This window comes from Erythrolamprus reginae, chromosome 3 (genome assembly GCF_031021105.1).
Source record: "Erythrolamprus reginae isolate rEryReg1 chromosome 3, rEryReg1.hap1, whole genome shotgun sequence".
Lineage (NCBI taxonomy): Eukaryota > Metazoa > Chordata > Lepidosauria > Squamata > Dipsadidae > Erythrolamprus > Erythrolamprus reginae.
This window is the reverse complement of record NC_091952.1, coordinates 68,994,264-69,019,204: the sequence shown is the minus strand read 5'-3', so window position 1 is coordinate 69,019,204 and position 24,941 is coordinate 68,994,264. Positions and strand designations below refer to the sequence as shown.

At 40.6% G+C, this 24,941-nt stretch overlaps 1 protein-coding gene across 1 annotated transcript; it reads right to left on the bottom strand.

Moving 5' to 3' along the window:
* Nucleotides 1–21,660, bottom strand: RNPEP (arginyl aminopeptidase). The gene is made up of 11 exons (XM_070745736.1): nucleotides 21,200–21,660; nucleotides 16,000–16,140; nucleotides 13,949–14,097; nucleotides 11,790–11,906; nucleotides 9,955–10,190; nucleotides 8,215–8,328; nucleotides 7,398–7,510; nucleotides 5,260–5,368; nucleotides 2,228–2,452; nucleotides 855–997; nucleotides 1–537 (listed from the first exon to the last, which is right to left on the bottom strand). The coding sequence occupies exons 1-11, from the start codon at nucleotides 21,593–21,595 to the stop codon at nucleotides 373–375; spliced, it is 1,908 nt and encodes a 635-aa protein (XP_070601837.1). The 5' UTR covers nucleotides 21,596–21,660; the 3' UTR covers nucleotides 1–372.
* Nucleotides 21,661–24,941: the final 3,281 nt, after the last annotated feature.

The window sequence follows — 24,941 nt, the reverse complement described above, 5'->3', positions numbered from 1 at the left end:
TAGAAGTGAAAAATCATAAAAATTTATTAGAGCCAACATCAAAAGATAGCCTTTTTTCATTGAAATAAGCACATGGCTACTATCTTTCAATTTACTTGGAAACATAACGTTTACATTTGCATTTTTTACATTTTCAAAATTTACAAAGAAAAAAACAAAGTTCTTTTATCCAGCAGGTAACGCACGAAAAATGATTACCTTTGGGTCGTTTTAATCAGAAATTTCCAGCATTGCATCAAAAGCAGATTGAGATCAGTCCTGTATACCAACAAAATTTTTGAAAATAGCTTTTATTTCTTCTACCCTTTAATCCCACAAATCACCCATGGACATTCATACAAACTTGTATGGTTTGTAATTGCAGCTTTCTTCCTAGCTTTCTGCAATGTTCAAACCTAAGATCTTTTTAACATAGTTCTGGACATTAACATGGAGCTGTGAACCAATGGACAAAAATATTTCCTTGGCCAATGCTTGAGCTGTTTCTGAGCCACTCATCATCGCCCGGTAGATGGGAAGGGTATACTTCTGTTTTCCCTGGAATAAAAACAGAGTAACTTACTGATAAGCTAATAACTTACTGACATTTTTAGGAAGGTAGCAATTATCTCCAAATTGTTGTTAAGATACACTGGTGAGCCACATTTATTTTCCAGTTACAGCAGTGCTTAGTATACTGAAAGAGAGCTGAACAATGATAACAAGGATTTTTGTATCTAAGAAATAGACAAGGCTAGGACTCTATTATTAAGATACAGTCTGTTGCTAGACAGAAATAGAAACAGAAAAGAAGATTCCGACAAAACTACAGCAGTTTTGTATTTCTAAGAAATACAGCAACATCAAATACCAACCTGGCTGCGAAGAAAGTCTTTCACTTGATCAAACCCGGCTTCATGATTGTTTTTGAGGACAATTTGGGACCAACGAAGACGCAGCTCAGCATTCTGTGCTTTAGAGATCTTAGGATACAAGGCGCTCATCTTCTCAACATGCCCTTAATATGAAAGGACAATGAAGTTATTTTTTTTTCCTCGGGAGAGAATTGTTCATGGAACTCTAGGGCAGTGTTTCCCAACCTTGGCAACTTGAAGATATCTGGAGCATTCGCTGGCTGGGGAATTCTGGGAGTTGAAGTCCAAATATCTTCAAGTTGCCAAGGTTGGGAAACACTGCTCTAGACAATGACGTTCTTTCATTTTTAATAGTCACAATGCTTACCTTTTATACATATTTGCTAGAACGTCAGATTATTTATTGTATATTAAGCACTCCAGATTCCCATTTCATCTCCTCAATATACCTATGCTTTCTGTTTTTACAGGTGCTTCTACTGATTTTCATGGGTTTTAAACTGTTTTTAATCATTAGATTTGTACTGTATTTTGTTGTTGTGAGCCGCTCCGAGTCTCCGGAGAGGGGCGGCATACAAATCTTCGAGACCGCCTTCTGCCGCACAAATCCCAGCGGCCAGTTAGGTCCCACAGAGTTGGCCTTCTCTGGGTCCCGTCGACTAAACAATGTCGTCTGGCGGGACCCAGGGGAAGAGCTTTCTCTGTGGCAGCCCCAACCCTCTGGAACCAGCTCCCCCCAGGGATCAGGACTGCCCCCACCCTCCTTGTCTTTCGTAAACTTCTCAAAACCCACCTCTGTCGTCAGGCATGGGGGAACTGAGACATCCCACCCCCCTTGCCTATGTAGCTGTATGTATGATATGTTTGTGTGTATGCTTTTTTATATATTGGGGTTTTTTAGGCTTTTTAATGTAAAATTGTTATTTTAAACTTTAATATTAGATTTGTTACTGTATATTGTTTTTATCATTGCTGTGAGCCGCCCCAAGTCTGCGGAGAGGGGCGGCATACAAATCTAATAAATAATAATAATAATAATAAATCTAATAAATAATAAAAATAAAAATAAATAATAATAAATCTAAATAATAATAATAATAATAATAATAATAATAATAATAATAATAATTTTTCAAGTGCCATTATTGTATTTCTAATAGCTAGCACGGCTACCTCTTTCAATGCTATTTTTTCATTTTTACAATCACTGTCAAAAGAAATGCAAATTCCGGGATCTGTCTGTGCCTAAAGGTTCATCATATCCAGACAATCTAGTTCCTGGAACTGCCCACCAGCACCCCATTATGTGAGCTTCCATAAAGCTTCCTTTTACAGCTGTGGCCAATCCTTCATTTCAGCAGAAGGTGTCTTACCATCTGGCAGAGGAGATTTCTTCAAGATATTATCTAGGAAATAAACCAGCTGGAAGGTCTTCCATGCAGAGATATCTAATGCTCTAATTGCCTCCATATCATGGTTAGGAAATGCCCAGAGTTCAGCTAGTTTCTCTGCTGGCTTCATCAACTCCTCTCCAGGTGAAAGATCAGGAAGATATGGAGGCCAACCAGGTGTATTCAGCCATCGGTCAAATTCAAAACCTGCCACAGGAAGAAAGGGGAAATTGGGGGGGGGGGGGGAGAAATCTGCTTATTAGACATTGGAATCCATATCAGTATCACTAATATCAGCCATATCAGTAATGAATGAAATGTCTCCAAAGGTTTTGATAACACTATTTAATTTCTGAAGTTCTTCAGAACCACAACAGTGCATTATCCCAGTTCTTATTCCATCTGTGTCCAGGAGGGTTTTTTTTTTAATAGCACAAAAAAATAAATAAAAACAAGTATGGTCATTCATAATGTCCCAGCAAGCAACTCACAATATCTTGCTTTTAGTTTCTCTGGGATACTCTGTCATGACATATTAGGCACACTGGGTCCAATTTCAAACAAAGCAACATAACAATAGCTGGAGTCCACCTGTTTACATTTAATTTTATTTATTAAATTTATCTATGCCGCCCAATCCCATGGGACTCAGGGTGGCTTACAACAGTGAATAATACAAAACATACAAAAGTCAAATATAGATAATAAAAATAGTAAAAATCACATAATAAAAACCATGACACCTTATCCAATCAAACACACGTACATACCAGTCAATCACCGTTCGGCCGTGCCTAGGTGTTAACATTCATGGCCCCCAGGCCTGCCAAATATTCACATGAATCTATGCTAATTTATTATGATTCAAACTCAAATTGAAATTGCCACATCCTAAAGAAGAATCAGTTGTCCCCTGAGGATTAGGCTTCTTTTAAGAATAAATGCCATGCCATATATTGATCTAGACGTGTTAATAAAATCTTGATGCCTTGCGGCTTTAAAATTCCTGTCTATTTTCTGTGGTCTACTACAGACTAAAGATCGATTCCCTAAATAAATGTGGTTCCTGATGTCTTACATAGAAACATAGAAGGTAGACGGCAGAAAAAAACTTCATGGTCCATCCAGTCTGCCCTTATACTATTTCCTGTATTTTATCTTAGGGTGGATATATGTTAATCCCAGGCATGTTTAAATTCAGTTACTGTGGTTTTACCAACCACGTCTGCTGGAAATTTGTTCCAAGCATCTACTACTCTTTCAGTAAAATATTTTCTCATGTTACTTCTGATCTTTCCCCCAACTAACCTCAGATTGTGCCCCCTTGTTCTTGTGTTCACTTTCCTATTAAAAACACTTTCCTACTGAACCTTATTTAACCCTTTAACATATTTAAATGTTTCGATCATGTCCCCCCTTTCCCTTCTGTCCTCCAGATAATAAAGATTGAGTTCATGAAGTCTTTTCTGATAAGTTTTATGCTTAAGACCTTCCACCATTTTTGTAGCCTGTCTTTGGACCCGTTCAATTTTATCAATATCTTTTTGTAGGTGAGGTCTCCAGAACTGAACACACTATTCCAAATGTGGTCTTACCAGCGCTCTATACAACGGGATCACAATCTCCCTCTTCCTGCTTGTTATACCTCTAGCTATGCAGCCAAGCATTCTACTTGCTTCCTCCACTGCACTGTTCACCCATTCTGTCAGAAATCCTTCTCTTCTCAAGTTTTTGCTAAAAAGAACTGCCAATACAATACATGTCTTGTCTTTGGGCGAGATGCATGCTTCTTTACACAGATTTGTAATCTGTGTGTTCTATTTAAGAAGCATTCAAAGTGGCTTTAAAAGCAAAATCGCTTAGTACATTGCCAATGGCTAGCTTTTTAAAAATATTTAATAAATAACAGCATTTTGGGGATTTTTCCTTAGATAAGAAGCAATGTAGATTGGTAGGATATATTCCCCGCATGCCATTTTGTTGATACTACCTCCTTATTTATTGCTTTAATACATGAATAAACTTGAAATAGAAAAAGAGAGGATCCAATAGGCACTTAAAAGTCTCTCCTCCCTAATGTTTCTTAATGAAACATGTTCTCCCGTGCTATTTTAATTTGAGAAGAAAATGGGCATCGGGACTTCGTATGCAATGTGTGCATTTCCTTAAGCATGTTCTCTTCAACTGCCTTCCTCAAATCTGTAAGATTTCAATTCTCATAATTTCCAATTTTGCGTAAGTACTTTGGGGAAGTTTTAAATCCAATAATAATTTGTGAGAAACTAATAAGTGACTAAGAAAGAACCAAGTTTTAAAAACAATCTGTTAACCTCTTGTTAGGGTTAAAGCTATATTTGTATGATTAAGGATGTTCCCGTTGTCAGAAACACTTAATATTTGGCACAATGACAATGTTCTGGATTGCAAGCCTTCTATATATGGTGGGAGCAGAGCACCTGCAACTGTAGACGTAATTTGCAGACCTGAGGATAATGTTTCATGTGTCAAGCCTGCAAATTATTCCTCCCTCCAGGCTTGGAATTGCTGCTGACAGAGCAATTGCCTGACTTATTACAAGAGCATTTTCTGTGAATGTTCACTATACAGCTGCTGCTGAGTTCAGTAATGTGTCGCCACAAAGCCTTTTTCCAGGAATCAAGGCAGAATATTGTCCAACTGACTTCTTCATTCTGACCTGAACTGTTGTTAGAACTTTTAAAGACAGCATTTGCTGTTTTTATCTTACGGGAACTAGCACACAATCTCCAATAAAAATATAACCAGATTAGGAGCAGAGGGCAAGAGAGTAGAATAACTCAGCAGAACTGAATTACAGTATTCTATCAACTGGAAACAGGAAAACATGGAAGTAATTGAGTTCAAAATGGTCTGGAGGACTCTGGAAGGAACTGCTACCTGGAGTTAGGAAAAATTGAAAAATTTCAGCTGGTCAAAGCCTTGTAGCAATTCTGCATGTTTGGGGGGTTTTTTGAAGCTATAATGTCTTTGCTGACCTGGAATGGTGTCCACCCCTCGCTTCTTCAATTCTGGGAAATAATTCAAGAAGAAGTTGAGGGCGTCATCAGCTGTGATGCTCTGAAATTTGAACTGGTTCACATATGCCTGCCACAAAAAGAAAGAAGCTTGAATTACTTTGAGATCTGCTGGTTCATCTCTGGCCTTTCAGCTACTCTTTATCAATGTCTCACAAAAGTTCTTTGCAAAAAACACGACCTAACCCAGTGATGGCGAACCTTTTCTTTCTTGGGTGCCGAAAGAGCAGGGGCATGTGCTATTGTGCATTCACAAGTGCCCAGACCCATAATTCAATGCCTGGGCAGGGCGAAAACAACTGCCCTCGCCCCCTAAGGGCTCTCTAGCCACCGGAAATGGCCTGTTTCCCAACTTCTGATGAGCCCAGTAGGCTCGTGTTTTGCCCTCCCCAGGATCCAAAGGCTTCCCTGGAGCTGGGGGAGAGTAAAAATGCCCTCCCCCATCCCCCAGAGCAGTGTTTCCCAACCTTGGCAAATTGAAGATATTTGGACTTCAACTCCCAGAATTCCCCAGCCAGCAAACACTGCCCCAGAGGCTCTCTAGAAGCCAAAAATGCCTTCCCAGAGCCCCTATGCAGGCCAAAAATCAGCTGGCCGGCACACACATGCATGCTGGAGCTGAGCTAGGGCAATGGCTCACGTGCAAGAAGATACGGCTCCTCGTGCCACCTGTGGCATAGGTTCGCCATCACTGACTTAGCCTAAGTTCACCATCACTGACCTAGGTTCGCAATCACTGTGCCATAGGTTCGCCATCACTGACCTAGCCTAGTTCAAGTTCATTTCTACCTCTTTGGTTTTTAGTGGGAGAACTACATATCTCAACTTTTAAAAAACCTTCCTCACATTTTCAATTTCCCAAACCTTCAAAACTTGAAAAGCCACTTTTCCACGTCATCTGGAAGACAGACTTGTTTGCCATTTCTTAAAACCGGTTAACACTGAAGACTTCCTTTGCATAATTTATGCAGCCCAAATGAGTTTTTAGAATGACTTTTGCTGGAGAGGCAGCACAAAAAATTTAGCTAGCATCTTAGCTTTGGGGACTTCTTGCTTCAATCCAAGCTGTATTATAACAGCAAAATGAACTGAAGGATTTTGCTTGGGAACACTCCTTTAACCAAATGGCATGGTGCAACCATGCTCCAAAACTTATTGGTTCAGTGCGAAATGAATTTGGGCAGATATGTTGGATTAGGGCATAGGACTGTGTATTCCAATGTTCTCTTCACAAATATGTATTTGTACAGAGCCGCTTAAGGAATTTCTACCACAGAATATGGTTCTTACAGCACTCACTTCCTTGGCCATTTTTCTCACCAAATGACACCAAAAGCAAACTGAACTTTTTAGATCTGTCTAATCTCCTTTTAAAGCCATCAAATTGATAACCAATGAGCTGACTGCAAATCTCATAATGTACAATGTCTCTTTTACTTCCCTTCAATAGGGGAGAATAAAGAGGCCCCTCACTGTCAAGCCAAAAAATATTTTTTTTAAAAAAAAAAACCTCCCCAATGCATAATTTTGTACACTTCTTTCATGTCCCTGGCACTACAATCATGTATCTCCAGCAAAATTTTCATCCTCTTTATGGTTCTGCATCTTTACCTGATAAATAGTTTAATCTAGTCTAAATAGTCTAATCCAGTGGTTCTCAAAGTTTCTAATGCCACTACCCCTTAATATAGTTCCTCATGCTGTGGTGACCCCCAACCATAAGTCTAAAGCCAATTCTCCCAACAGAGCTTTAAGCTGATTGACAGGAAGGTCAGAGGGACACTCCCACTATACACGCCTGATTGGTCGGATTGTAAAAATATGTTACAAGACGCCAGAATAGAAGCCAGAATAGAACACCATGGGAAATTTGTGTTTTCCCATGGTCTTACAAAAACCCTGTGAAACAGTCGTTCGACCCCCAAAGGGGTCCTGACCCCCAGATTGAGAACCAGAGAATTATACTCTAATCAGAATATATGGTGAGATACAAAGATCTGAACTGTATGCATATTTCTAAGCACAATACAAAGCAGCATGCTTCGAAAAGACACACTGAGACACTCGCAAAGTACAAATCCCAGGCTAACCCACAATACCTGCAGGAAAGCATCAAACTTAGGCTGATCTCCCACAAGATGGGCAAGGTATGAGACAAAACAGTAGCCCTTTTCATAAGGAGTTTCATTATATGTATCTTCAGGATCAACACCTGAAAGGAAGAAATAATTCAGTTGAAAACCAATCATCTTGTTATTCTGGGAAGAGTAACCCCACTAGAAATAACCAAATATAGAATTCAGCATGGCAACTACTTAAGAAGTATCTCTCAGTTAATATTCTCCTAACTGATCCTTTTGGGAAATGATATGGATAAGAAACAAAGGGTTGGCTAACTGCTAAAGGATGAATCACAAAGATTTACAATCAATGGTTAACTATGGAAGCTATGACTTCTGGGAGTTAAAGTCAACACAGGAATGTTGTAATCTTTTTTTATTATTAATTTTTTAATTAATTTTTAACAAATTTATATTACACACACAACATAAAACAGTGCATAGTGAAAAGTGCCCACCACCCAGACACACACACATTCTCCACCACCAAATCGGGGGTGTTTCTTGTATAGTCCACTTGACCCAAGAACAATATATCTATTTACATATTATAGAGTGATTCCAATTTATTTCTTATAACATGGTCTCGGATTCTGCTCGTCATATATCGTCTTACCTTGTCCCACCGAGACATCAGTTGTCCCAACTCAGTTTCATTATCCGAATTTATCCTTTTATCCATAATTTCAAATTGAATATGATCCACCATGTGAATATGTGTTGCAATCCACACATAATAAAGTTGCCTACTTTGGGGGGGGGGGGGGGGTGTCCACTGCTTTATATCAATACAGACCTGGTTCGATTTGCACCCTGAGCTTGTTGAGAGGATGCTGTTCCCCAACATTGTCCATGTGCTGACGAAGCAAAGCTCTTCCAGTAGCAGCTTCCAAGGAAGTATAAGCAGCACCTGGTTTTAGGGGATATCAACAGGAACAACTTAGGTTATGAAGTCTCTGGCAACTTCCAAGCCAATAAAACCAAAACTACCATTTTGGTACTCTGGAATCAACTGTCAACCATAGTTAGGACATGGTCATTAAGAGAGCAGTCACAGGGACACAAGAATGCACTGGTACAACTTTACCAGACAAGGCAAAACGGAAATAATATAATAATCCTATTGCAATAAAAACAAAAACCCTGGACCCCCTTCACTCAATGGGGACATATGTCAAGGATTTGCTCAATCCTAGGTGATATTCCTTTATATTGCCATATAAGATAAAAGACGGTTGAAAGCATGTTGAATGCTGAGTCATTGGGTGTAAACTACAATCTGATTGGGCCAGAGCATTATAAAATGCAAAGCAATTGTACAATGATTGTTAGCTGTGAGCTGTTAGATGGTGGTGGTGGCAATATTGTTAGTTGGCTGGCTGGAGCACTTTCAACATGAGTTAAGATATTGAGTTAGAGCTGTAGTGCAGATACAGAGAAACCTGGATTGGTTTAGTATCTACATGTAAGTAAGCTTTACTGCATATACTGTAGATGGAGTAAAGTCTGTTGCTGTAAATAGAAGACTAAGGCTGAAGATATTTTGCTTGCACTGAAGAGTAAAACTGTTTACTATTGTTTTCTACAAAAGTGTCTTCGTTATTTCTCTGCACTGGTTCCTAAATGCCACAATATAAATTCTGGTATCTTATCAAGTCCTACTTGATAAGTCTGTGAACAGGGGCGGCATACAAATCTAATAAATAATAATAATTATTATTATTATTATTATTATTATTATATTATTATTATTATTATTATTATTATTATTATTATTAGTATTAGTATTAGTATTAGTATTATGTCAGTACAACACAGCAAACGAGATCACTATGCTGGATTTCGTATTTCATCACCAGTCGGGTGCTTCCCAAGCACCTAGGACTGCGTGATGTAGTGGCGAATTATGTTTGCCGATCCCAGTAAAGCGGCCTTTTGCAATTGACTGATGGAGATTTTGTCAATTCCAATGGTTTTCAAATGTCTGCTGAGATCCTTTGGTACTGCGCCCAGCCTGCCAAGTACCACTGGGACCACTTTCACTGGCTTATGCCAGAGTTGTTGCAGCTCGATTTTTAGATCTTCGTATTTCACTAATTCTGCTGTCCCCTGGGATCACGATGTCGATGATCAATACTTTCTTATTCTCCACGATCAAAATGTCTGGTGTGTTATGCTTCAGAATTATTATTATTATTATTATTATTATTATTATTATTATTATTATTATTATATTATTATTATTATTATTATTTTATTATTATTATTATTATTGCGTATCTCTGTATATCCAGACAACATATAGTGAACTATAAACTAATTCAGCTTGCCAGTTCTCAAGGTAGATATCTAAAAGTCCATTTGGGTGCATTTAAGAGGTATACAGCCTAGTTTTTTTAGGCAGACAAATCACTTAGATACCTATTTCTATTTACTGCTGAAAATAGAATGCAGATATCCTGCCAGCCAAACATACCACAGATAGAGAAAGACAAACTATACCCCCCGCCCTAGGCATTGATTATCGACCACTCACCATAGAGTGCTGTAGAAATCCTCCTCTGGGCATACATGGTAAAACCCTCATTCAGCCAGAATTCCCCCCAATGGGCATTGGTGACCAGATTTCCAAACCAACTATGTGAGATTTCATGGATGATCACATCTGCCAGGGAACGATCGCCAGCCAAAAGGCAGGGAGTCACAAAGGTAATGCAGGGGTTTTCCATTCCCCCAAATGGAAATGACGGAGGCATAAACAGGACATCGTATCTATCAAAAGCAAAAAAAAAAAAAAGCACTAGTCAGGAAAATAATATTTTAATATGTTCTTATATACAACATTGCAAGGTTGAGGTTATCCTGCCAATTTCATCTAGCATAATTCAAATTTAAAACAGACTTAGGCATTTTCATCATGCTAAGCTTCCAATGGTTGACCAGTCCCATTCTCTTAAATGAGAAATGATTCTGCTGCCTTTTTAAAATTCTCCTCCCAGTACTTTCTCTGGGTATTTATCCAATGAGCATTTTTGGGCCAGAGATTTACATTGAGGTAGATGGATTTCAATGAATTTCAGACTCAAAAGCAAAGGAGGTTTGGGCATACTTAAAACTTCTTAACCTTGCTATTATGCCCGGATCTATATGGCCCGAAATGAAATTTGAGCCCCTGTAAATTATTGTCATGCGGATCTGAAACTTGTGATTGACTTTTCCTCATTTGAGAGGTCCTTACTATGTGTGGGGGTTTTTTCCCCATTTTGTTTCTTTTTTGCTACAGGCTGATTGTTACATTTCGTTGCACCCAAAACAGTACAAGTACAGTATATAGTGTCACGCTGAATATTGACAGCCCCAGAGACATTTAGTAATTAAATGTGTGTACTTTATTAAGTTCCTCCTATTATGATGTAATATCCTGCCACATCTAAACCTACTTCCTTCTTCTTCATCCTAAAATCTTCATTCTTATTCCTATCCACCATCACGTAAGACGTATTTGTTGTTTTGTCCACCGGGACATGTTTTATTTTGTACTTTTATAATAAAAGAAATTTTGTTTTGAACAAATGACAAAAAGCTTCCATTCCATCGCCTCCACGATAATTAAGGTTCAAAAGGACTTTAATCATTTTCACTATCGCGACATATAGTAAATGCAAACATAACAGGAGGGTTAAACAAAATATAACTGTGCTACAAATGAGTGCTATGTGAGAAATTCTGTGTAATATAAAGCTTTGCTTTCCCTTTGAAAAGCAGCTGAAGGACAAAGCAAGAAGTTTGATTCAAGAGATGGACATACAAGACATGGATCTTTCTCAGATTCCTCACACTTCTTTAAGTGCAGATGGGTGCGAAGCACTGTTTTAGGAGCTGGCCCAACACCTGATTTGGGGATGCAGGGAGCTCTAATTGTGTCCCTCCTCCCTTTTTGGGGTGAAAAGCAGATTGCCTGTGCTTTTCTTTGGGAGATGGATGCTTTCCTGGGAATGTTTCTTTTGAAACAAGTTTAATGAAATATTAAAGTTTGTTGCAAAATCAAAACCAGAAGCACACACAAAGATGACTGTTTTATCTGGATTCATAAACTTCTTTATAAACATCATAATATACATATTTACAATACCACAAGTAGACTTCTTCACAGTTACAGACATTAGAGAACAGTTCATTTCAGCAAAGCACAGAGAGAGGAAAGCACAGAGACGACTGGAGCAACACACAGCATTAAGCTTAACTATTCAGTTTTGATTCTCTGCACAGACTCAGAAGTAGTTAGCTCCTATTGGCTGACTGAGTTGCTATGCCTATTCATTGTTACCACTGGCTCTCCCAGTCATGAATATTCTAATATGAAAGGAGTACCTTCCCCATACGTATGGTCCAAAAATCTTCTCTCCGGTGGTAAGAAATTCTTCAATTACACCATCATACTCTTTCTTAGCAGCCTCAATCAGGCAGGGCTCCGCCCAAACGTGACTCCTGGGGAAAAAGCAAAAATGACAGGGAGATCAGCCTATGAGTGATGAGACTATCCCTAGCCCTATAAGCAGGGAAGCACAACACACGCTGTGTACTCTTGGATGCCAATATTCTGTATCACACAAGAAGCAATGGATATTCTAGCAGGGAACAGTCCCATTTTTAATCAGTTCCCACACAGAATAAATATTAAAAAATACAACTAAATGAAATGGGTCCAAAATTTTGGCATCAGGCAGAAATAAGGAAAGTGCATCATGGCTCTTAGTTTAGAAACAGAAAACAATTATTTAGATTTATTGATTAGATTTATTGGATTTATATGCCGCCCCTCTCCGCAAACTCGGGGCGGCTCACAACAATAATAAAAACAGTACATAATAACAAATCCAATGCCCACCAATCTAATTACAGTTTAAAATTAATAAATTCATAAAACAATCCCAATGTATATAAAAACAGACACACAGTCAATCAATCAATGGCAAAACAACATGGGCAAGGGGGAGATGTTTAGTTCCCCCATGCCTGACGGCAGAGGTGGGTCTTAAGGAGTTTACGAAAGGCAGGGAGGGTGGGGGCAATCCTAATCTCAGGGGGGAGCTGGTTCTTCTTAAGTGTTGGCTGATCACATTCGGGGCCTGATGCAAATCTCAATTTGCACACACCTGCACGCCTCACTACCCAGTTAAAAAGGCTTGTACTGAATAATGCTGAAGAGCAAGATTATACGGCTGTCACCACATGGTCCTCAGGAAATACACTGCTCAAAAAAATAAAGGGGACACTTAAAAAAACAGAATATAACTCCAAGTAAATCAAACTTCTGTGAAATCAAACTGTCCACTTAGGAAGCAACACTGATTGACAATCAGTTTCACATGCTGTTGTACAAATGCAATAATTATGCAAATGAAATATTAAATGAGAATATTTCATTCATTCAGATCTAGGATGTGTTATTTGAGTGTTCCCTTTATTTTTCTGAGCAGTATATGTGGATGTTTTAAACAGCCCATTCAGGAGCTGCATCTGTGCCTCTGCAAGCTTTGCAACCTCTACTCAGAATCGAATCTGAAGGACTATTCAAACCTGTTAGAGAAGAGTAGAGTAAGAAGCCACTTCGAGTGAAAAAGACTGGGGGTGGGGGGGATAAGGCAGGGGTATCAAATTCAATTTCACTGAAGGCCGCATCAGGGCTGTGATTGACCTTCGAGGAGGCAGGTGGGAGTGGCCAACTAGGTGGGCGTGGTCAGCTTGACACCACTCCCCAAACTGTGGCATGTTTCCTCATTGCGTTGGGTAGACCAGGACGAAGCCACACTGGCCTGATCTTTCCTCTTCCTACTGGGTAGACCGGGAGGAAACTACACTGGCCTCAGAGGTGGGTTCTAACTCACCTCTCTACTGGTTTGATTCCTCCTGTGTCGCGTGGCCACACCTCCTGGGTGTGCATGCACAGGTGCAGTGCCGAAAAATCCAATAATAATAATAATAATAATAATAATAATAATAATAATAATAATAATACAAAAAGCCAAAAACAAGATGGTGACGCATACGCAGTGCCAAAAACTCAGCTTCTGCACATACTCAGAAGAATTTTTAAAAAAAACTTTTTCTTTTGTTTTTAAGTTGAGGGCACCCATGGACCGGCACTGACCAAACCGGTTTTGTGACATCATCCTGACGTCACCAGCAAGTCGCTACCGGTTGAGGCAAAACGGTCTCAACTTACCTCTGGCTGGCCTGATCTTTCCTCTTCGCATTGCATAGACCAGAATGGCCCCGCGGGCCGGATCTGACCACATTGTGGGCCAAATGTGGCCGGCGGGCCTCGAATTTGACACCCCTGGAGTAAGGGCTTCTTTCTATGCTCCGCTACTCTCATTTGACTGAATATTAGCGTTTGCTCAACTATCCCCCAGTCCCCAGGGAATCTGGATTGCAGTCCCCTTCCTAGGGTTCAACTGAGGAAAGAGTGATCTCGACTATCCCTCTGGGATTAAGGTGACAGGTTCTTTGCAGCAACAGCCTCTTACCTTGGTCCCACTTCTGCTGAAACGATATCCCCAACGACCAGGGCCACCAAATAAGAAGGGATAGGGTGAGGCATCTCAAAGAGGAAAGTGTTTCCCTTCTGCTTCTCCCTGGTTACTGCACTCATCACAGCTGTGAAACCCTCAGGGACCTAGGAAAAGAAAAAAAAAGGAAAACTGGCTAGCCTTGCTTTGGGAAGAAGCATTAACCTTTTTAATTTTCTTCCAGAAAGGAAACAGTGAGGAATTTTTGCCGCAGATGGACAGAATATGGAAAATGCTATTCAGGAGATCCACAGAAGTAAAATGCCATTGCGCAGAGGACAAGATACAGAGCAATGTGTACCATTTATTATTTATTTACTATTAATTAAACCTGTATGCCGCCCTATCCCGAAGGACTCAGGGGAACAACATAACAATGTAAACAATGTAGACAACAATATAAAACCATCTAAAAACATCATCGACATAGGCATACCATGTCATACGTATCCAATCATATCTTATAGAGCAGGGAATTAGGAATGTCCGTTGTTCACGGCTCCCAGTCCTGCCGGCAAAACCAGGCTTTTAAGGCCTTTTGGAAAGCCAGCAGGGTGGGGGCAGTACGCACCTCAGGAGGGGGGGGGGGTTAGTTGGTTCCAGAGAGCCGGTGCCACCACAGAGAAGGCCCTTCCCGACGGCCCCACTAGTCGACACTGTTTCATCGACGGGACCCAAAGAAGGCCAACGCTGTGGGCTCTACTCTGTTGCTGAGAGCTACAATGCACAGGATCTAGTCTCCAGCAGGCTCCCCACTTCTCAAAACCAAAAGTTCTCTTTTGGGAAAGAATCTTGCAACTGAAGCAACAGCTTTGCTAAATGAAAGTGATAATAACTACAGCAGTTGGATTGAGTTCACACCAGGCTTTGAAAGCAAAATTGCTACTATTTATGGTCTGTTGCACAGGTGTCAAACTCAATCGTTTTTTGCCTTTGCAGAGCTGGGGTGGGTGTGGCCTGTGTGTAATGCATCCAGCTGGTTGCCGCCAGTTTGACAGGCCCGGTCTATACCACGGGAGATACATAGAAAATATAGCTTTGAAAAACAATTATTGTTCCAGTCTTGTTAGCTTGTGTTATGCCTTGTGTAACCCAGCTATTTGGGCATATCCAAAGCAAACAAGGTGAAACAGATTAACATCATCATGCATGACCTCAGGCTTTGAAAACCCTGAGGAGTAAAAATAAGACGGCATTTAAATATATATGTATATATAATAATCTCTCCTGTAATGAATTCTAGGTTTTTGAACACACTGAACTAGAGCCGGAGTGGCACAGCAGGTAGAGTGTGGTACTGCAGGCCACTGAAGCTGACTGTAGATCTGTAGTTCAGAGGTTCAGATCTCATCACCGGCTCAAGGTTGACTCAGCCTTCCATCCTTCCGAGGTGGGTAAAATGAGGACCCGGATTGTGGGGGCAATAGGCTGGCTCTGTTAAAAAGTGCTATTGCTAACATGTTGTAATCTGCCCTGAGTCTAAGGAAAAGGGTGGCATAAAAATTGAATGGATGGATGGATGGATGGATGGATGGATGGATGGATGGATGGATGAATGAATGAATGAATGAACAAATAAACAAATAAACTATGGGGTTTAAGCATGCTCTCCTCCAATATATTTACCGTGTTTCCCCGAAAATAAGACAGCGTCTTATATTAATTTTTGCTCCCAAAGATTTGCTACGTCTTATTTTCAGGGGATGTCTTATTTTTTCCCCCAATGAATTGCATCCTGTATCCTGCTGCAGCAAAAACGTATCCAAACACGCAGCTGCATGTTGGATGCATATTGGATGTTTTTTAAATCTGATTGATGCAGCGTTTTGCGATGCAATTTATGGACAGTAGTGTTACATATGTTCTGTTCAGGAATACTGTGAAATGAAACATCTCCTACGTCTTACTTTCAGGGGATGCCTTATATTAGGCAATTCTACGAAACCTCTCCCATGTCTTACTTTCGGGGGTGACTTATTTTCGGGGAAACAGGGTAGGGAGCTCCTTACCTTAATAATGGCTGAATATGAACTTTTGACTGCAGGAGTGTCAAAGCAGGGGAAAAACGATCTATTCAGAACAGCTTGGCCTTGAGTGTACATGTAGGGCTTCTGTTTTCCTGCAGTCTGCTCTGGCGTCAGCCAACATACCTGTTTAGGAAATAAAAACAAGATAGACTGGATCAGATGAGCACACAAAAGGCGTAGCTGTAAAAAAAAAAGCCTTATCATCTGTGCAGGTTGATGGGAATGCAAAGAAAAATATTATTATTATTATTATTATTATTATTATTATTATTATTATTATTATTATCAAAGAGAAGGACCAGGAGAGACGTGATAGCAGTGTTCCAGTACTTGAGGGGCTACCACAGAGAGAAGGGGGTCTGGCTGTTTTCCAAGGCACTCGAAGGCCAGACAAGGAACAACGGATGGAAACCGACCAAGGAGAGATTCAACCTGGAAATAAGGAGAAACTTTTTGACAGTGAGGGCGATCATAGAGTGGAACAGCTCCAACACTTGAGACGTTCAAGAGGCAATTGGACTGCCAACTGAAGTGGTGTAGGGACTCCTGCTTGAGCAGGGGGTTGGACTAGATGACCTACAAGGTCCATTCTAACTCTAGTAAACTTTAATCTATAAAAGTGGTCACAGGGTGAAACTGTTAGGCTCTCTAGATCAGTATTTCCCAACCTTGGCAACTTGAAGATATTTGGACCTCAACTCCCAGAATTCCCCAGTCAGCGAATGAAAGTGAACACAAGAACAAGGGGACACAATCTGAAGTTAGTTGGGGGAAAGATCAAAAGCAACATGAGAAAATATTATTTTACTGAAAGAGTAGTAGATCCTTGGAACAAACTTCTAGCAGACATGGTTGGTAAATCTACAGTAACTGAATTTAAACATGCCTGGGATAAACATAGATCGATCCTAAGATAAAATACAGGAAATAGTATAAGGGCAGACTAGATGGACCATGAAGTTTTTTTCTGCCGTCAGTCTTCCTTGTTTCTATGTTTCTATGCTGGCTGGGGAATTCTGGGAGTTGAAGTCCAGATATCTTCAAGTTGCCAAGGTTGGGAAACACTGCTCTAGATGCTATTTCTACCAACCTTTCCAAAGACCAAAGAAGTCTTTATTAGACACAGACACCTCTTTGCCAAAGCAAGGATCATTTTAATAGCACTCTTCACCTAATGCCTGTGTGAGCTGAAGATTATTTCAGGGATTGCCCCTTCCTGAGTACATCCACCCATCCTGTAGGAAAAGTTAGTATCGGGATGACTGCAGTTTGTAACCAACATGGCTCTGTCAATAAATCGGAATTTGGAAGAAGGCCAAGATTTGGACTCTGATTTATTTCTTGGATGTTATTTGGAATGCTGACAGCTGGGGAATTCTGGGAGTTGAAACCCACAAGTCTTAAAGTTGCCAAGTTTGAAGACCTCTGACCTATATATAATGGCCAACCAGCTATACAAGCAAGCCCAACTATTTTCCAGTAAATGGCCCTTGGGTGCAATCATACTAACAGCCATCGATCCCAAAGACTTTCATGAATTTGTCCAATCCTTTTTCGAAGTCAGGCAAGCTGATAGTCAGCACATCTCAAGGTAGGAAAGTCCAAAGTTTAATTATGCATTGTGTAAAGTTAAGATAACACAAATCTCCTCAGTGGGAGTCGATTCCACCTGAATTGCATCATGTGTAGAGATATGGATGCCAATTTTCTCACACATACTCCATCGTGAAACAGTTAATTTTAGGGAAATAAAATATTCATATCATATTCCTTTACAAGGAAGCCTTTCTATTGGATCGTTTTCCTCAGCTGAAACCTTAACACAAATCTCTTCCAAACCCAAGTCCCCGGCAGTCATTAGATCACACCACCCATTATCCCTGATTAATGGCATTTGGGGATTATGCCATAAATGCTTATATCATCATATAAATATATCATAATGGGCAGATTTCAATCTCCAACAGCCGCTATACACTGGGATTTCGTTTTGCTTTACAGAAATTTCGAAAGGCTTGCCGGCTGGTAATTGCAGGAACTATAATCTTAAATCAGTGATCTTCCAACTTCTTCTTTCATTACACAACACTGCTTATCAGAAAGTTCATTTTATTCAATGTAAGTAACATATTCTAAATTTAAATGCCCCTTTTGCGAATGGGTAGTGGCTTTGGGGGTCATTACCCAAAGAAAACCCACTTTTACCCAGTTTTAGGTAATTTACTCAGGTTTGGGGAGGGGCTGGTTTATCATATCTGGAGAACACCAGATTGGGGAAAGTATTTTTAAAGGAATGCAGTCAGTACAGATTAAGTTAGCCAACATATCATAACTTTGCACCCATCTGTATGGTAGCTGCACTTTATTTAGAGGAACATGGTCCATTTTAATCTTTGCTTAAAAGTGCTGGTGAGACCACATTTGGAATACTGTGTTCAGTTCTGGAGACCTCACCTATAAAAAGATATTGACAAAATTGAACGGGTCCAAAGACGGGCTACAAGAATGGTGGAAGGTCTTAAGCATAAAACGTATCAGGAAAGACTTAATGAACTCAATCTGTATAGTCTGGAGGACAGAAGGAAAAGGGGGGACATGGTTGAAACATTTAAATATGTTAAAGGGTTAAATAAGGTCCAGGAGAGAAGTGTTTTTAATAGGAAAGTGAACACAAGAACAAGGGGACACAATTTGAAGTTAGTTGGGGGAAAGATCAAAAGCAACATGAGAAAATATTATTTTACTGAAAGAGTAGTAGATCCTTGGAACAAACTTCCAGCAGACGTGGTAGATAAATCCACAGTAACTGAATTTAAACATGCCTGGGATAAACATATATCCATCCTAAGATAAAATACAGAAAATAGTATAAGGGCAGACTAGATGGACCATGAGGTCTTTTTCTGCCGTCAGACGTCTATGTTTCTATGCTTTGGACTGGAGTTTTCCTTAAATAGGACCAAAAATGTCAAGTTTATTTTTGTTCCCAGCAAAAAATGGTAGAGGTTAAATAAGTATTGGGTGGCATAGAAGGAAGGGAGGGAGGGAGGGGGGAGGGAAGGAAGGAAGGAAGGAATTAATTCACTCTTCTGCCGCGTGGGTTGGACTATAGTACATCATTCCCAGCCAGTGGGTCAAAGGGAAGAATGGCAGTTAGAAAAGCCTCCAGACAAGAGCACTGCAACAGATCAAAGGGAAGGGAAGGGCCTTACAACATGCTGAGGATAATCCACACAGAGATAAAAAGGGAAGCAAGAGATTTGTGCTTCTTTGGCAAACAAGTCACATGTAGCATCAGGATAGCAAGAGAAGCAAATATTAAGAAGTTGAAAGGCACTCAGGGTTAATACCAGGAAGGGGGATGGTCTCCCTTAAACTGAGCTGATGACATCCCCATATTATTTTCTTGGCAGCAGGGTAAGAACCTCCTGCCAAGAGGACTCTGGGATTTCTTAGTGGTGTCTCAGCCCCTCTACTAATCAAGTCTGACTATGCTTACTCAGCTTACTCAAGGCCATTAAAGTCAGCTAAGCATTGCCACATATTAATTGATAACAGCAAGACAGGACCCTGTATTTAATCTTAAGAATTAGCTCCCCATTTTCCTAATACCTCTGCTAGTTATGAGATGTGTTAGGATGGAAAATACTCTAGGAAAGGTAAAAGAGGGTTGAAGAGGAAGTAGAGGGGGAGGAAGAGAAGGAGAAAGAGGTAGAGGAGGAGTGAGGGAAAAGTAGATAAGAGGAGAAGATAGAGAGGGAGGGGAGTGCAAGAAAGAACAAGAAGAAGGGCAGATTGGTGTTGGATAAGAGGGTGGAGTAAGATATGGACTGTTGAACAGTGGATAAAAATGTGTTTGAAATATTAGAAAGTATATAGTTTTAATCACATATATCTAATATCCCTCTGGAATCAACTCCCCTGGGAGATTCGTATTGCCCCCATCCTCACGTAAGGCCTTAAAAATGCACCTTTGCTGAAAGGCCTGGGGTCATTGAATTTTAATATCTACCCCGGCCTATGATTGAATTAATAAAAGTATGTTAGTATGAAACATGGATAATTGGTTTTAAATGAATTGGGGTTTAGAATGTGACATCTCTTAGTTTTTACCTATTTTTAGATTTGATTTTTTAAAATATTTTCAATGTTAGATTTCTCACATATTGTATTATTTTGTTGCAAGCCGCCCTGAGTCTCAGGAAGAAGGGCAGCATCGAAATCTAATCAATCAATAATAAATAAATAAATAATTTGTATGTGAGAAAGTGGAGAAAAATATACTGCTCAAAAAAATAATGGGAACCCTTAAATAACAACACTATAACTCCAAGTAAATCAAACGTCTGTGAAATCAAACTGTCCACTTAGGAAGCAACACTGAATTTAACAAGTTGTTGTCAGCACATTCAACTTTGTACAGAACAAAGCATTCAATGAGCATATTTCATTCATTCAAATCTAGGATGGGTTCTGTGAGTGTTCCCTTTATTTTTTTTGAGCAGTGTACAGTATTTCTTTTCCCCCAAAAGTCTGACCGTGCTTACTCAGCTTACTCAAAGCCAGTTAAAGTCAGCTAAGCTTAGCCACATATTAATGGATAATAGCAAGACAGGACAGCGTATTTAAGCTTAAGAATTAGTTCCCTGTCTTCCTAATGACTGATTGATCGATTGATTGATATAAATTATTATTATTATTATTATTATTTATTAAATTTGTATGCTGCCCCTCTCTGAGGACTCGGAGCGGCTCACACATCATATACAAATCCAATATTAAAAGTTTTAAAAACCCTTATTAAAAAACAATCATACAACCCAAACAAACCATACATAAACCGAGACAGCTCAGGGGTATACGTATATCAATTTTCCCATGCCTGGCGACATAGGTGGGTTTTCAAGGGTTTACGAAAAGCAAGGAGGGTGGGGGCAGTCCTAATCTCCGGGGGGGAGTTGATTGAAATTGAAAACACTTATTCACTGGGAATTGAAGATGGCATTCCTGAGCATGTGCAGAGTGGGTTTTATTTTTCTCACTACGGAGGGAGCCCGGATGCAGCGGCTCAATGGGCGAGTAATTAAAAAAGTCAAAGGACGAAGATTGAACCCCACTGACTCGCGAACCGAAGGAACCGGACGAAGGCTGTCCAGTCGCGCCGCCCGGCCCAGCCACTCACCCCGGGACCCCGTCCGGCCCGATAGGCTATCTCCAGCCCCACAGCGTCGCCGCGGCTTAGAGGTTCGGGCAGGGAGACATGCAGCGCGGAGCCGTAAGTGGCGAACGGGCGGTTCTGGAAAGAGACGGGCCGCAGCGCTCCGGCCTCTTGGCCTTTCTCTTCCCCACTGCGGCGGCTCTTCGCCGGCGCCAGACCCGCGCTTTCCACCTCCACGCTGGGATGCGAGTCCAAGACGACCTCGCTCGCTCCATCCCGCAGGCAGGTCAAGTCCAACCTCACCGAGCCTTTCAAATGCCCGGGACCCGCCGGGTCGAAATCCACGCGCAGAGAGAAGTGCAGATGCCGCAGCTGGAAGGAGTCGGCGCTGCAAGCGGTCGCTACGTCCCGGCCCGCCATGGTGAGCGCGATCCTGAGGCCTGTAGCAGCAGCGGCGGCGCCGGCGGTAGTAGTAGTGGTGGAGGCGTGCCGGAGAGGCGTGGTGGGACGGTGGGAGGCTCAGCCCACGAGGAGGAGCAAGAGAATAGAATAGAATAGAATAGAACAGAATTCTTTATTGGCCAAGGGTTGGACACACAAGGAATTTGTCTTGGTGCAGATGCTCTCAGCGTACGTAAAAGAAAAAGAGACATTTGTCAAAAATCATGAGGTAAAACACTTAATAATTGTCATAGGGGTCAAATAAGCAATGAAGAAACAATCAATATGAATAAAAATCTTAGGATACAAGCAACAAGTTACAGTCATACTATCCTAAGTGGGAGGAATAGGATGAGGAGCCGGCCAGAGTCTCCGGAGAGGGGAGGCATACAAATCTAATAAATTATTATTATTATTGTTGTTGTTGTTGTTGAAAAAAGTGTTTTCTAATTCTGGGATGCTTTGGCTATTAAGTGGCAACTTAAAACATGATCGAAGTATTGCCCACAAGATCATATGCGGCAACGTCCTGCCTGTCAACAACTACTTCAGCTTCAACCACAACAACACAAGAGCACACAACAGTTACAAGCTTAATATTAACCACTCCAAATTGGATTGTAAAAAATACGACTTTAGTAATAGAGGTGTCGAAGCATGGAACTCATTACCGGACTCTAGTGTCATTTATTCATTCATTTATTTATTTATTTATTTATTCGATTTTTATGCCGTCCTTCTTAGACTCAGGGCAGCTTACAACATGTTAGCAATAGCACTTTTTTAACAAAGCTAGGCTATTGTCCCCACAATCTGGGTCCTCATTTCACCCACCTCGGAAGGATGGAAGGCTGAGTCAACCTTGATGAGATTTGAACCGCTGACCTTCAGATCTACAAGTCAGCTTCAGTGGCTTGCAGTACAGCACTCTACCTGCTGCGCCAACCCGGCTCATAACCCCCAACATTTTACCCTTAGATTATCCACGGTTGACCTCTCCAGGTTCCTAAGAGATCAGTAAGGAACGTGCATAAGTGCATTAGTGTGCCTTCCGTCTCCCATCCAATTGTCTCTCCTATATCTCATATATCCTTTCTTCCATCCCTATATCTTTTCCTCTATTCTCCATTGACATATTTATTCTTATATCTTTTCTCCTATTCTTTCTTTGATATATATTACTATGTGTATATTCTCTATAACTTTAATTGTGTATTGGAATGAATGAATGAATGAATGAATGAATGAATGAATATAAACAAACTGCAGAGGTAGCAGAATTCATTCATTCATTCATTTGACACAGACTTCAGAGGATAATCAGAACTGCAGAAAAAACAATTGCTGTCAACCTGCCTTCCATTGAGGACCTGTATACTGCACGAGTCAAAAAGAGGGCTGTGAAAATATTTACTGACCCCTCACATCCTGGACACAAACTGTTTCAACTCCTATTCTCAAAACTGTTGCTACAGAGCACTGCACACCAAGACAACTACACACAAGAACATTTTTCCCCGAACGCCATCACTCTGCTAAACAAGTATTTCCCTCAATACTGTCAAACTATTTACTAGTATTGCACTAGTGTTACTACTAGTTTTTTCTCATCATCCCTATCACCCATTTCCTCCCACTTATGACTGTATGACTGTAACTTGTTGCTTGTATCCTTAAGATTTGTATTAATATTGTTTCCTCATTGCTGATTTGACCCCTGCGACAATCATTAAGTGTTGTATCTCGTGATTCTTAACAATTTATTTTATGTACGCTGAGGGCATATGCACTAAAGACAAATTCCTTGTGTATCCAATCACACTTGGCCAATAAAGAATTCTCTCCATTCATTCATTCATTCATTCATTCATTCATTCATTCACTCACTGTATTTTTTAATTTTATATTTTTTGGTTTGGTTTGGTTTTTGTTTGTTTGTTTATTGTTTATGGAGGAATGAATGATATAAAATAGCAATAAAGACATATTTACCACTTTGTAATACTGTTACTACTCCTACACTCTGCTGGGAGTGTTGGAGACTGACCAACATCAGGAAGTCCATCTCTGGGGAACAGTAGAGGGACCGTGATACACGTTCCTTTGGTGCCCAGATAATGGCATTTAGCAATAGCATTTAGACTTCTATACTGCTTTAGAGTGCTTTACAGGCCTCTGTAAGCGGTTTTCTGAGAGTGAGCATATTGCCCCCAACAATCTGGGGCCTCACTTTACCGACTTTGGAAGGATGGAAGGCTGTGTCAACCTTGAGCCCACTGAGATTTGATCTGCCAAACTACTGGCAGCTGGTGATCGGCAGAAGTAGCTTGCAGTACTGCATTCTAAACACTGCACCACCGAGATATTATGGTAGAAACAGCATCTTTTCTCCAAAACTTATACGTACTTTGCTCCAACACTCCCAGCAGAATCAATTATACATTGCCCACACAGCCATCTGCAGGACAGTGGTCTCTCCAGGATGTCATCATTCTGGTCAGAAGTCACTGTGGATTTGTGGGACGTGAGTTCTAGTGTGCCTGACCTACTCTCAATTCCTGCTTAAGACACCCTGACCTGGCACCAGCTTTTGCTAATGGCCTACTTCAACCTGTGGTTGGTGGCCCAACCCAACATCTGGCCTGCTCTCATTTTTTATGGAGACAGAGAATTCATCAATCCAGGTGATTACCATCCCATCCTGATGACATAGAAACATAGAAGATTGATGGCAGAAAAAGGCCTCATGGTCCATCTAGTCTGCCCTTATACTATTTCCTGTATTTTATCTTAGGATGGGTATATGTTTATCCCAGGCATGTTTAAATTCAGTTACTGTGGATTTACCAACCACGTCTGCTGGAAATTTGTTCCAAGGATCTACTACTCTTTCAGTAAAATAATATTTTCTCATGTTGCTTCTGATCTTTCCCCCAACTAACCTCAGATTGTGCCTCCTTGTGACATCTACCATCCTTGGCATCCTCCATAAGACCCTGGCTAGGTGACTCCGTGATACACTCATATTCCCCCTTGCAACAAGCTTTCTCGAAAAAAGTCAGTTGTATTGAGGTGACAACTTTGTTCAACTCCATCTTCCAAAGGCTCCACATTAGTATTTAGTTGGGTGCCTTGTATAATGCTCTTCCCAGATGTAGCCAAGATGTTGCCAGTATCTTCTGATACTGATTTTCAGCAGATACTCCCTTGGGATTCTCCAAGTCTCGGGGGTTCCTTGCTTCTCCACTTTCATCCCACAGTTTGCAAAAGGGCTGGCTTAGGAAGCTTGCATCAAATCGCATTGCATTGTTCAACACTCTTCAGT

Bases quoted from the DNA above. Each gene is read 5' to 3' on its own strand.
- RNPEP (XM_070745736.1), bottom strand. From the start codon at position 21,595: ATGGCGGGCCGGGACGTAGCGACCGCTTGCAGCGCCGACTCCTTCCAG. The intron at 16,141-21,199 runs GTGAGTGGCTGG...TTTCCTAAACAG, and splicing joins GGGCCGGACGGGGTCCCGGG to GTATGTTGGCTGACGCCAGA. The intron at 7,511-8,214 runs GTCTGTATTGAT...TCTTCCTTTCAG, and splicing joins CAGGGTGCAAATCGAACCAG to GTGTTGATCCTGAAGATACA.